General features: G+C 38.9%; 1 protein-coding gene across 2 annotated transcripts in view; it reads right to left on the minus strand.

The window, feature by feature from the left end:
* The window catches only part of CDK6 (cyclin dependent kinase 6), a 271,790-nt gene that overhangs the window by 19,834 nt on the left and 237,165 nt on the right, over positions 1-14,791 (minus strand). For both annotated transcript variants that reach the window (XM_064289982.1, XM_064289981.1), the window contains one exon: positions 490-540. In XM_064289982.1, coding sequence (XP_064146052.1) covers positions 490-540 — 51 coding nt within the window. The remainder of the gene's footprint in view (positions 1-489; positions 541-14,791) is intronic.

Here is a 14,791-nt window from a genome sequence, read left to right on the forward strand (position 1 = left end):
AAAAAAATGGGATTGTGTAGCATACCATCTTTTGCCCAGGAAAACAAAACAAAACAGTGCAAAAAATCAATCTGGATGACCGAGGATACTCAACGGGGACAGTAAACTCACTGGGCAGGGATGGATTACCTGGCCACCGAGCACGTTACCTTTCATCGCGGGTGCATCTGAAGTGACCAGAAACAGACAACGCATCTGAACTAAATAAGTGGAGCTCAGCCAAGCAAGGAAAGCAGGGCAGCCAAAAGACCCACACAAGCAACATACAGCTTTCAGATCAGAGCAGTTAGGCCACATGTCATGACGGGCTCTGCATAAAACAACTCTTGTACCATGTGCCCACTCACCACACAAATAGTAACACTGTCTGCAGCAGCAGCTTGGAGTAAGAAAGACAAGAGATAAACACATTATATGAACAGCAGAAGAAAGTCATGGTAAATGTTTTAATGCTACGATCACTGATATAAAATCATAGTTATTACTTACTCCAGGATTTTTCCTAGTTGATCAACATCTGAACTTCCACGAAAAAGAGGCCTAAAAGAATAAAGATACATTTAAGCAAGGAATTTTCTTAGATTAACAACTCAAACATATTTGTCATTATCATTTTTTTCCTAAATTTTATTTTGTTTTTGTTGAGAATATACACAGGAAAACATACACTGTTTCAGTTTCTACATGTACAATTTGGTGACATTGATTATATTCTTCGAGTTGTACAACCATTCTCACCCTTTTTTTCTGAGTTGTTCATCTCCCTCATTAACATCAATTCATTGCCCCCTAAGGTTCCTATCTAATCTTCTGAGTTGCTGTTGTCAATTTGATCCCATGCAGATAGTTCTTTAAAAAACATAATGGTCAAGGCAGACCTTTCCTACTAGTTAAGTTACACTATTGTTCGGTTTTAAGATGATTTCAGGGGAAATTTTTGGTTTAAGGTTTAAAGATTATCTCAGGGCAATAGTTTCAGGGGTTCATCCACCCTCCACGGCTCCAGAAAGTCTAGAGTCCATGAGAATTTGAAATTCCTTTCTACATTTTTCCCTTTCTGATCAGGATTCTTCTATGGAATCTTTGATCAAAATGTTCAGAATGTTCAAAATGCCCAGACACCATCCAGTTCTGGTCTCATGGCAGGAATTAGCCATACATGCCATATCTTCATTCTATTCCTGGCTCTCCTTCCTGTGTTATTTCAGGTGAATACAGACCAGTCCTCAGGCCTTGGATGACCGCTTGTAAACTGTCAAGCACCCCAGGCACTACACAATGAACTAGGAGGTAGAAAGTAAGTGCTAAATACATTATTAGGCCAATAAACTGGGATGTGTCATGAAACCCTGACCTAAACTTCCAAACCAAGGAATCAAATCTCATGAGGTACTTGGGTGTACATAAGTTATCATTTTTTAACAGGAAGAAAATATTCTTTATGTGTACAGAAGTGAAGAATTGAGACATCTTTTCTTTGGTAAATAAAGGTTTTTCTTACATTTTACTTATGGTAAAGATTTCTCATCAATACCTGGAGGCTCCCAAATCCCATGTTTTACAATCATGGGTAATCACGCAATCATTATAACAGCAGTGCTCCAATGTATCTCATGTGCAGCCACCACCTGTCTGTCAGTGGAGGTGTGCATGTTGCTATGATGCTGAACAGGTTTCAACGGAGCTTCCAGACTAAGACAGACTAGGAAGAAAGACCTGGAAATCTACTTTCAAAAATCAGCCTATGACATTTTGACAAAGTCCAACACCCATTCCTGATAAAAACTCTGAATAAAATACGTATAGAGGGGAAATTTCTCCACATAATAAAGGATATCTATGCAAAACCAATGGCCAACATCATTCTTAATGGAGAGAGGCTGAAAACATTCCCCTTCAGAACAGGAACAAGACAAGGATGCCCTTTACCATCACTCCTGTTCAACACTGTGCTGAAGTTTTAGCTAGAGCATAAGGTAAGAAAAAGAAACAAAGGGCATCCAAATTGGTAATGAAGACGTTAAACTGTCCCTATTTGTGGATGATATGATACTATACATAGAAAACCCAAAAGACTCCATGAAAAAACTACTGGAACTAATAGAAAGATTGAGCAGAGTAGCAGGATGTAAGATAAACATACAAAAATCAGTTGGATTCCTATACAGCAATAAAGAGAACGATGAAAAGGAAATCATGAAAACAATACTATTTATAATAGCCCCTAAAAAAATAAAATACTTAGGAATAAATCTAACCAGGCATGTAAAGGACCTATACAAAGAAAACTACAAAACACTACTGCAAGAAATCAAGAGATCTACATAAATGGATAGGTAGACTCAACATTGTGAAAATCACAATTCTACCCAAAGCTATTTACAAATACAATGCAATCCTGATCCAAATACCAAAAACATTCTTTAAAGAGATGAAAAAAATTATCATTAACTTTATATGGAAATGGAAGAAGCCCTGGATAAGTAAAGCATTACTGAAGCAGAAGACTAAAGTAGGAGGACTCACACTACCTGACCTCAGAACCTGTTATACAGCTATGGTAGTCAAAACAGCCTGGTACTGCTACAATGACAGAAACATTGACCAATGGAACAGAATTGAAAACCCAGATGTAAATCCATATGCCTGTGGTCACCTGATCTTCAATAACGGCCCAAAGTCCATCAAATGGGGTAAGGACAATCTTTTTAACAAATGGTGTTGGCAAAACTGGATGTCCATCTGCAAAAAAATGAAACATGACTCACACCTCACACAATACACAAAAACTAACTCAAAATGGATCAAAGACCTAAATATAAAGCCAAAAACTATTAAGTTCACAGAAGAAAAAATAGGATCAACGCTAGAGGCCTTAATACATGACATTAACATGATACGAACCACAACCAACAACACTTAAACTCCAGAAGACAAGCTAGATAACTGGGATCTTCTAAAAATTAAACACTTATGCTCATCAAAAGACTTCACCAAGAGAGTAAAAAGAGAACCTACAGACTGGGAAAAAATTTTTGGCTATTAAAAATCAGCCTATGAAAACCCTACAGATCAATAGTTTGATCTGCAACTGATCAAGGGGTGATGCAGGACCAGGCAGCATTTCATTCTGTTGTGCATGGGGTTGCCATGGCAGGGGGAGGGGCTCGGTGGCAACTAACACCACTACCACCGTCATATGCCTGGTCCAAGTTTAAAAGTTTTACTAAATTTCATATGGTGAAATGCATCACTGTCCTAGTCTTAAACCATGGGTGTGTGGGATTTTTTGAAACTGTTCCCACTTAGATGCTTCTCAGGTCCTCAGAGCATGCTTTCCTCACTGTTCTGCTATTACAGTACTTCCTCATGGGTCTTTTGCCTTCAGTGTGTCTGAACACTGCAGTGAGCCACCTATTTTTCTGATTATACCACTCCTCACTTACAGATATGGTTAGGTTCCGAAGACCAGGTCGTTATGCGAAAATTGGTGTTATGTGAAAACAGGGGATGACCACATCAGATCACAAAATGGAGGATGACTACTTCATTATATAACTGCCAAACCACTGAGAATCATGGCCCAGCCAAGTTACCACATAACCTTAACCATCACAGTCAGTGTTACTCTTGCCTCACACCTTGGTGTTCGTTACTGCCAAACATACCTTGCCAATGCACAAAACAGTTGGATAGCAGATTTTTAACTACTGTTGTAAATGTGAAATGTCCCAGGTCCTCTGCTATAAAGTTCACTTATGAAGAATCTCTGCATTTAATTAGCTAGAAGACACTTTAAAGTTCTTCAACCATTGTTTCTATTTGGGCGATTATTCCTGAAAACAATTATTTTCAAGTGCAATAGAGAACTATTTCTGGCAACTCACAGAATATCACTAATGGAGACAAATTCATAAAGAATCACAGAGTTGGGTTCAAAAGATATTCAGATAGGTCTTAAAAGGTAGCAAAGTAAAAAGTGAAAATTTTGGAAAAACCAGAAAATGGAAACTTAACAGTAATCATTTATCAACAGTTAACTTTTTTTGTCTGGCATGGTGCCAAGTGTACCCCAAACACTATCTCATTTAATCCTCACAAAAATTCCATGATAAAAATTCCTAATTTCACATGAGGAAACGGATTATTGGAGATGTTACATGACTTACCTAAGGACATATAACAAACTGCAGAATTAAGAATCAAACCAAGGTTGCCCCTCAAACTTCTGCAATTTGAGTACACAACTCCCGAGAGACTCCTTTGTGAGACACCCAGCTCCTCTGCTAAATACTCTTCACCAAACCCCTGTGCTATTTTATCCCAGAGGCTGAGCTATAGAGACTGTATATGATTGCAAAGGACATTAATAACCTATATAAAATTATTACAACATAATAATGAAGTTTGCCTGTATGCTTCATTTTTATGTTGTAATAATTTTATTTTGTACTCAAATTGCTTCGCAAGTGTCTTTAAATTCTTGCTCGACCTTAACAAGGGACAAAGCAACTCGCTAGACTGACTGGTCTTCTCTATTCTCTCTGTAAACTTACTGATGGCTCTTTTGGACTTCTAAATTCTATGCCTAGCCCAATCTTTTATGGTGTTTTGCCCATGCCTTAATCAATACACAAATTTTAATTCTTCCCAAATCATTCAACTTAGGTTTCACAGAAACAACAGTTATCTTTCTTTTCACATTCTTATTTTATCTGTTTCCATAATATTAAATTAGATTATGAAATTACAAGATTAAGCATAACTAGCTTTAATGAGGGTTGGGAACAAACACAACTGACCTCTCCTTGTTGGGCAGCACAGATCTTAAACGGCTGGAGTGGTGGGTGTGTCAGGGCATCAATCAGTAAGTTTATAGAGTGAATAGAGAGTGTCAGTTAATTTGATAAGTTGGTTAAATGGCTATGTAACATGCCAAGCCCCCTCACCCTTCTTGAAGAATACTGGTATCCAACAGAGGCAGGTATGAAAGTACTTTTGAGTACTACGGAGCAGTACCAGGAGGTAAACAAAGCACACTAACCTGAACGGATGTTCCTCCTAGGCAAAGGCATAAAACCATCTCCCGTCCCCAGTGGGCACTGAAATCCATGCCCGAAGCTCAGCTGCAGCAAGCTCATACCCTTACTGTTTCAGTTTCTAGCTCCCTTTTCATTTCTGGAGTCCTGGTGGCACAATGGTTAAGAACTCGGCTGCTAACCAAAAGGTTGGCAGTTTGAATCTACCACCTGCTCCTTGGAAACCCTATGGTGCAGTTCTACTCTGTCTTGTGGGGTCGCTATAAGTCAGAATCAACTTGACATTAACGGGTTTGGTTTTTTATTTCTAGCCCCTGGCAATATCCTTAACTTTCTTGATAGTTTCATTATGCATTTAGGTGGGTACTGGAACAGGTGACTTTGAGTCATCTAGTCTACCATACTGCCAGAACCACAAGTATCATCTCTACCTATTGGTGCACTTGGCTCATAAAATGAAATGTGCTTGCCACCCTTGAGTTAAAACTGGCCCATCAGTTTGACCTCCTTTAACAAGGAGTGTGGCAAGCAGAAGTTCTGCATTATATTCATTATTATATAAACATTCAGATTTGGGTTGGCTTGACTTACAGAGAGCCTCTGAGCCCTGAATGCATGCAATTAACTTCCATAAAATGGATCTTTGGACACAAATACATAATCACAAGACAGGGGAAATGGGTCACATGAAAGGGAGGAACGGGTCTAATTTGAATCAACAGTCTCAGCTGACCAAGAGGTAGGTGATGAAGGAGAACAAACTTTTAAAACAATCTATTCCATTTTTTGCTGAAAATTACAAATAGTACATATGAGCTGGTTTTTATGATTGAGGATACTATGTCCATCAGGGGTACAGAGAAGTACAAGGATGCAAAGAAAAAATGAAATCTTTCACCATGATGAAATCTTGGGTGTGCTGTGACGGGTGGATGCTGTACTGAGATGTAAGACCACTACAGAACCCTTATATGATATAATCTGTCATTAAATAAGGCTCTATGGTAAAAATCTGGGCTCTATCAGGTCTGTGACCTATAGGCGCCATATACTGAGGAAACACTGAGTATTTTCATTGAAGTTATTATGAATAATCACTCCCTCAGATTAGCTGCGTTAAATATCCTTATATCCATATAATTTATGGCATATTTTAGGTGGAAAAATCTGAACATAATCTTCGAGTATAGTCTTTGGTTTAGTGGTGACGGAGGGTTTAATTCTACTCTCTTGAATCATTTTATGACTGTAGGAATGATTCAACTAAAACACACAAAACAAACATGAGTCGGACTTGGCTGGTTCTTCATTACTATGACTTAAAGCTGAGCTGGAAGGAACTAGAGGTTGAAAGAACAAAATGGGGGACAATAAAGGAAACAGAAAGACTGAAAGATTTGAGACTGAGATAGAGACAGATGTTGTTGTTAGGTGCTGTTGAGTCACTTCTGACTCACTCAGAGTGGCCCTACGTACAACAGAAAAAAACACTGCCTGGTCCTGCGCCATCCTCACAATCCTTGTTATGCTTGAGCCCATCGCTGCAGCCACTGTGTCAATCTACCTCTTGAGGGTCTTTCTCTTTTTCGTTGTGTTTCTACTTCACCAAGCATGATGTCCTTCTCCAGGGACTGATCCCTCCTGGTAAACATGACCAAAGTATGGGAGACAAAGTCTCGCCATCCTATCTTCTAAGAGCATTCTGGCTGTATTTTTCCAAGAGAGATTTGTTTGTTCTTTTGGCAGTCTAGGTATATTCAATATTCTTCACCAGTACTATAATTCAAAGGCTTCAATTCTTCTCCCATCTTCCTTATTCAACGCCCAGCTTTTCCATGCATATGAGGTGATTGAAAACACCACAGCTTGGGTCAGGTGCACCTTAGTCCTTAAAGTGCCATCTTTGCTTTGTAACAGAGAGGTCTTTCGCAGCAGATTTGCCCAACACAATGTTTTGTTTGATTTCTTGACTGCTGCTTCCATGGGTGTTGACTGTGGATCGAAGGAAAATGAAATAATGATATGGATGGAGTCAAGCTTTTGGGACCTTCACTTGCTGATGTGGCACAATTCAAACTGAGAAAAACAGCTGCAAACATCCATTAATAATCAGAACATGGAGTGTATGAAGTATGAATCTAGGAAAACTGGAAATTGTAAAAAATGAAATTGTCTTAGTCAACTGAAATACCACAAGTGGGTGGCTTTAAAAAAGAGAAGTTTATTCTTTCACAGTCCAGTAGGCTAGAAGTCTGAATTAAGGGCACCAGCTCTAGGGAAGGCTTCCTCTGTCAGCCTGGAGGAAGGTCTTTGTCATCAGCCTTCCCTTGGTCTGGATGCATCTCAGCACAAGAACCTCAGGTCCAAAGGAGGCGCTCTGCTCCTGGTGCTGCTTTCTTGGTGGTATGAGGTTCCCCTGTCTCTCTGCTCACTTCTCTCTTTTATATCTCAAAAGAGATTGGCTTAGGACCCTATCTAATCTTGTAGATCTCATCAATATAACTGCCACTAATCCATCTTATTACATCATAGTGATAGGATTTACAACATACACAGAAATCACATCCGAAGATAAAATGGCAGGCAATCATACAAGGAAATCATGACCTAGCCAAGTTGATAGATTTTTTGGGGGGACACAATTCCATCCATGACAGGAACAGAACGCATAAACATTGATATCCTAGGCATTAGTGAAGTGAAATGGACTTGGTATTGGGCATTTTGAATTGGACAGTCATATGGCCTACTATGCTGGGAATGACAACTTGAAGAGGAATGGCGTTGCATCCATCATCAAAAAGAATATTTCAAGATCTATCCTGAAGTACAACGCTGTCAGTGATAGGATAACATTCATATGCCTACATGGAAGACCAGTTACTATGACTATTATCCAAATTTATTCACCAACCACTAAGGCCAAAGATAAAGAAATAGAAGATTTTTAATCAACTTCTGCAGTCTGAAATTGATTGAACATGCAATCAGGATACATTGATAATTACTGATGATTGTAATTCAAAAGTTGGAAATAAAGAAGTATTGGTAGTTGGAAAACATGGACTTGGTGATAAAAACAATGCCGGAGGTTGCATCACAGGATTTTGCAAGACCAATGACTTCTTCCACGCAAATATATTTTTCCAATAAATAAACAGTGACTGTAATCATGGACAGATCAACATCTTTCTGGTATTCTCTGCTTTTAGCCAGGATCCATCTGACATCAGCAATGATATCCCTTATTCCACATCGTCTTCTGAATCTGGCTTGAATTTCTGGCAGTTCCCTATAGATGCACTGCTTTGACCGTTTTTGAACTATCTTCAGCGTAATTTTACTTGCGTGTGATAGTAATGATATTGTTCAACACTGTCCGAATTCTGTTGAATCACCTTTCTTTGGAATGGGCACAAATACGGATCTCTTCCAGTCAGTTGGCCAGGTAGCTGTCTTCCAAATTTCCTGGCATAGAGGAGTGAGTACCTTCAGCATTGCATCCATTTGTTAAAACATCTCAACTGGTATTCCCCCAATTTCTGGAGCCTTGTTTTTTGCCAGTGCTTTCAGTGCAGCTTAGACTTCTTCAATACCATTGCTTCTTGATCATATGCTACCTTGTGAAATGGTTGAATGTCAACTGAAAAAATCCAAGCCTCGAGTTGCAATATTGAAGGATTCTATGAGCAAAAAATTGAATGAAGCAGGAAGCATCAAAAGAAGATGGAAGTAATACAGAGTCACTGTACCAAAAAGAATTGGTCCATCTGGAAATCCTAGGGCATACTTATGTGAGAGGACTGAAGATGGGAAAGGAATGTTCTGTCTACCATAAGACAGAGGCTCATAAAAGTCCTATATTTTTTCAAACCACTGTAGGAAAAGGAACCACTAAGAAATATCATCTTGTCTGTTTTTAGGTATATCCCTTCCCTCCCGAGATGATATACTAATTCTTTTACATTAATTATTTAAAGACAAAATTAGCAACAGAGATACATTCTACCAATATTAGCAAATCTGAAGTCTGTTTCCGCATTTTTAAAATATTTCTTCCTTATATACACTTTTTTTGGGGGGGAGGAGGGTTTGAATAACAAAATTGAAAGATTATACCTATACTCACTGAGAACATCCGAAATAAAGACTGCAATCGCTTTACTGGATCAGCATGTAAAAAAATTTATTATACAGGACATTACTTATGGTTCATAACTTTCCTACATTTTATTATATCAAAATCGACCACCAATTTCTTACTTTGTATGACTTTCCAGTTGTTTAGCCAGGTGCTATGGGGGGAACAGTATACAAACTAAAGTTTGCTAATCACCTTTGTTGGATCTAAATTGCATGGATGATATTTCTGCTTTTATATCTCAGTTTCTTTTCTCTTTACCTAGCTTATGATTCTCCTTTTCTATCAGAATATTTTCTCCATAATCACTCCTTAGAATTATATTCTACTGCATAAGTGCTTCTTTTGTCTCTCATTCCCTTGAGCCTCTTCCTATGCTGAACTCCCACATAAACTACAGAGGAGCCTACTGGAAGGGCACTGCCATGCCACCCTGTTGAGACCAATTTATTTGATGAGATAAGCAACATTTGGGGGAAAATATCTGAAAACTGAATACTGTTATGTTTTTATGAAAGAGAATTTTAGGTGATTTCCAAGTATTTCCTTCAAATATCCCCCTTCACCATTACACTCTATAATAGTTAACGCTGATAAGATAAACTCTTCATGAAAGAAACACATTTCCATTTACACATACACCTCCTCCCCCGCCCCACCCAGGGGAAAAAAAAAAAAAAAAAGCATTCTTTTTTCCCCTAAGAGGAGATTATCACAAAATACAATGGCAAAATTGCATTCATTTCAAACTGTAGCAAAGTCATTTCTCTTGTCCTATCACCTTAGGCGCTGCCATGCCAAAACAAATATGATTCTTGGGATTTTTTAGCAAGGATTTTCCCCAAGGTTCACTTGGATTTGTGAGGGCTTAAGTCCTAATACTTTTTCCCTCCTTCCTTTTGATTAACAAGTTGATTTTACAGCATGTTTGTTCAAAGGGCACAGACTTTGGTGATGACTGGTCCTGGATGTAAATTCTTCCTGTATGACCTCAGAAAGTCACTTACCCTCTTCGAACATTAGTTACCTTATCTGTAAAATGGAGATGATAACACTTATAGGATCGGCTTCAGTGAAATTATGAATACAAATCATCTACTAGAATGCCCTAGTAGTCCTGGCAGCGCAGTGGTTTATCGCTTGGCTGTTAACTGAAAGGTTGGTGGTTCAAACCCACCAGTCGCTCCGTGGGAGAAAGATGTGACAGCCTGCTTCTGTAAAGATTACAGCCTTGGAAACCATATGGGGCAGTTCTACTCTGTCTTATAGGGTCACTGTGATTTGGAATTGACTCGACAGCAATGGATTTTTTGGGTTTTTACTAGAATGCCCAGCTCATAGTAGGTCACAGTAAGTGGTAACTAAACACACAAACACACACACATTCTCTCTCACACACACACATGGTGGGACATCTCTCTTGTTCTTGGGCCACTATTAGACACAGATGATAATGTAAAGTATTTCACATGGTGAACAAGAAAAAGGAACGGGCTACTTGTCACCATGTGGTGAGCTCCCAAGTCACATTTTAAGTCTAGGTTTTTTCTCTGGCTTCACTGTATGTTCCCTACAGCTGTTACAACACCTACAACTTTATCACCAAGAAAAGAAAACATTCTGAAGAATGAATGTCAAATTAATCCAATCAGGATTAATTAATTCTGAATTGGCAATATCATTTCCCCTTCTTTATATACTTGTACCAAAAAACCTCGCCATGTATTAAAGTTTGTTATCAGTGAAGGAAATTTTCACGTGTCAAATTACAAAGGGGACTAAGTTTCAGATTACATGGCTTTTTAAACAAACAAGTCAAAGAACATATAAATATCATTTGTAAACTCAATGGCTGATGGAAAACAGCATTTAGAAGTAGGGTATGTTTTCCAGCAGATGAGAAGTATATACTGATATGTCTGTTACAGAAAGGGAGTGATTCAGGCATAATAGAAGATGAACGATTTTGTTTAGTTATAATACTTCCATTGTACTAACAAGATGAGGAAGTCATGGGTCACCCTATAAGGCATTTCTGTAACCTGCATGTGACATGCAGCTATGGTTTAGCTGTTCTCTTTCTTGATTAGTAGAGGAATTTTCCATGTTCATAAAATTACCTTAGGAGAACGTGTACTACTTTATACTCATTTCTATGTTCTGTTTTAGAGTTGCTACCTGTTCAGTTAAAAAAGTTAACTTTCACCTTACAATTACCACCTACTCAAATAACCAGGTTAAGTGGAAAACCAATTAAATGATTTACTTAGTAAACGTTAATTGAGTGACCACCAGCTAAGCACACGGGACTGCATCAGGTGTTGGGAGATACCAAAATCAATCAATCTGTCTCTCACACACACACAATCTTAACAATCTCTGCCCCCACAGGAGACAAGATACACAAATGTAAGATCATGAAATAGAAATTTCTCTCATTTTACTGGTGGGTGACAGAAGTCCAGGGCATGCACTGTATTTGCCCAGAGTTCACTCCATTCAGTGCTCCTTCATCATCAGTTTTTTCTCCTTGTTCATTATCATCACCTGTACTTCCACTTCCATGGGTCTAGAATCACACCAAGCACTTCACCTACATCATCTCATTTTATCTTCACTAGAACATTAGGATGAGGAGTCCTGGTGGTGAAATGGACAACAGCTGGGCTGCTAACCAAAATGTTGGCAGTTCAGATCCACCGCTGCTTCTTGGAAACCCTATGGGGCAACTCAACCCTGTCCCATAGGGTCACTATGAGTCGGAATCCACTCGATGGCACATAACAACAACAACAGAACATTATGAAGTGGTCAGATCAACCTACTTTTACAGCTGAGAAGCAAGATACCTGTCCAAGGAAATACAGCTCAGTAAGTACCCAGGCTAGACTCTGAATTAGGTCTAGCTGACTTCAACGAACAACCAAGCAGAGGCAGTATCTTGGAAAGATGAATACACCCGGGGTTTACCGCATGAATCAGAGGGGATGGAGACTGAACCAGGGAGGCCAATGGGAAGGCCAGTGCATGAGCGAGGCAACAAGGGCTTAAAATAGGTGGGAAAAAGAAACAGGAAGGGATGCGAAGACAGTTAAGGGAAGATGATCAGAACTTAGGGAAAGACTGAACATGACTTGGAAGCAGAAGCATGATTTAAGTTTTGTACTATTAGGAAGGAAACCCTGGTGGCATAGTGGTTAAGAGTTCAGCTGCAAACCAAAAGGTTGCCAGTTCGAATCCACCAGGTGCTCCTTGGAAACCCTATGGGGCAGTTCTACTCTGTCCTATAGGGTCGCTATGAGTTGGAGTTGACTTGATTGCAATGGGTTTGGGTTTTTTATTATTAGGAAAGCCAGGATGAATGAGATAGCTGGAGAGAGGGCAGGGGAGGGGATTAGAAGATAATTTGGTTTTAAACATGTTTCTTTATAATAAAAGTTAATGCATAAAACAATTCTTCGAAACTTGAGGATGAAAATATATGCACAAAGGAGTAGTGAAGCATTCTTAGGTACATATTCAAGGGAACTGAACACATATGTGCACATAAAAACTTGTTTATGAATGGTCATAGTGGCATTATTCAAAACAGCTAAAAAGAGAAAACAACTCAAATGTTCTCAAATAATGAATAGATGAACAGAATGTGGTATATCCATACAATGGAATATTACTGTCATAAAAGGTAATGAAGTACTGATATAACATGGATGACCTTTGAAAACATTATGCTAAGTGAAAAAAGCCAGTCACAAAACACTGCATATTGTATGATTCCATTTATATTAGATGGCCAGAATAGGCCAATCTATAGAGATAGAAAGTAGATTAGTAGCTGCCCAGGACTGAGGAGCTTGGGGGAGAAATAGGGGGTGATTGCTAATGGGTACGGGGTTTCCTTATGGAGTGACGAAAATGTTCTAAAACTGAATGTGGTGATGGTTTCACAATTCTGTGGATAATAAAAACCACTGAACTGAACAACTGGTAAATCATATGGTACGTGAATTATATCTCAATAAAGCTGTTGAGTTTATGGGTGACTTGTTTGTTTTCCACATTTTTCTATGCTTAGTATTTAATGGGCACTAATTATTTTTTTTAAATTAGAAAGGAAAATAAACACAAACAAGCAACACTGCTACTTGCTATATACTACATGTGTGGGATCTGTTCCCCTAATTTCTTCATTCCCTACTTCTATACTACCCACTTCCATAACTTGTTCACTTGTTTGTCTCTACAGCTGAACTGGAAGCTCTTTCAGTTGCTTCTGTATCCACTGGACATAGCAATGGATTACCAAGCCTGTCCATAATTGGCACTCAGTTAATATGTATTGAATGGTTACTGTTCCTCCCATTGAAAAGGCTTTCTCTTATCAACTTCAGTGTCTCCTGTCTCAAAATTTACTTCCTTTGTTTATCTCTGTATAATTCAAGTGCAAGCATGTATAATTACACAATTATGTATATATGAACAGATGTATATACACTTAGAACCCAAATTGGATTTGATTTATATTGTTCTATGTATCTCTGCTTTAACCACTCTGCGGTGCCAGACAACGTATGCCTGCACATACTGAGTATTTAAAAACCAAGCTGACAATTAGTTCCCCAGGTCCAAAATCTTGCCAAAACCATCACAAAAGTAGCAAGAGGCATATATGACGGGAAATTTGCCCTCAGGTGCTTACTTCATTCAGGTATGCAGGACAGGGATGGGCTCACTGGAAGACAAAGAAAGAAAAGCTGAGAAAAATTGTAGCAAAGGCAAAGTAATGACTAAGGGATTAAAGAGGGTGTGGAGAAGGAAAGGAAACCCTGGTGGCGCAGTGGTTAAGTGCTATGGCTGCTAACCAAAGGGTCGACAGTTCAAATCCACCGGGTGCTCCTTGGAAGCTCTATGGGGCAGTTCTACTCTGTCCTATAGGGTCGCTATGAGTTGGAATCGATTCGACGGCACTGGGTTTGGTTTTGGTTTGGAAAAGGAAAGAGGCACTTGGAGGAAACCAGCCCAGAGAGGGAGAAAAGCTTGTGGGAAAGGGAAGGAACAGGAAAAAATAAAAAGCAAAGTGATAACAGGGAAGGACAGTGGCAAACAGAAGAATCTGAGATGAAGTTCTGTTATTTAGACAGACAGAAGGAAACCTTGTCAAAAAGAGAAGCTGATAGCAGATATCTTGCTGTGATTTTGAGGTTTTCTTACCCACGAAACCAAATATTCACTTTAAAGAAATTCCTGACCAAAATTAACCCTACCACCGTTTTATCTCGCACCCAAAATCCCAAATACTTTCTCTCCTGTTTGAAGCCAGGCTTGATGAATTTGAATTTCAAAAGATATGGCACTCATGAAGATCAAAGACCACAGCCTTCGGTATGGAAGGCACCTCAACATAAAGAAAACAAAAATCCTCACAACTGGACCAATGAGCAACATCATGACAAACGGAGAAAAAACTGAAGTTGTCAAGGATTTCATTTTACTTGGATTCAAAATCAACAGCCATGGAAGCAGCAGTCAAGAAATCAAAAGACACATTGCATTGGGTAAATGTGCTGCAAAGGACCTCTTTAAAGTGTTGAAGAGCAAAGATGTCACCTTG

The sequence above is a fragment of the Loxodonta africana genome, chromosome 8, assembly GCF_030014295.1.
Source record: "Loxodonta africana isolate mLoxAfr1 chromosome 8, mLoxAfr1.hap2, whole genome shotgun sequence".
In the NCBI taxonomy this organism is placed as follows: Eukaryota; Metazoa; Chordata; class Mammalia; order Proboscidea; family Elephantidae; genus Loxodonta; species Loxodonta africana.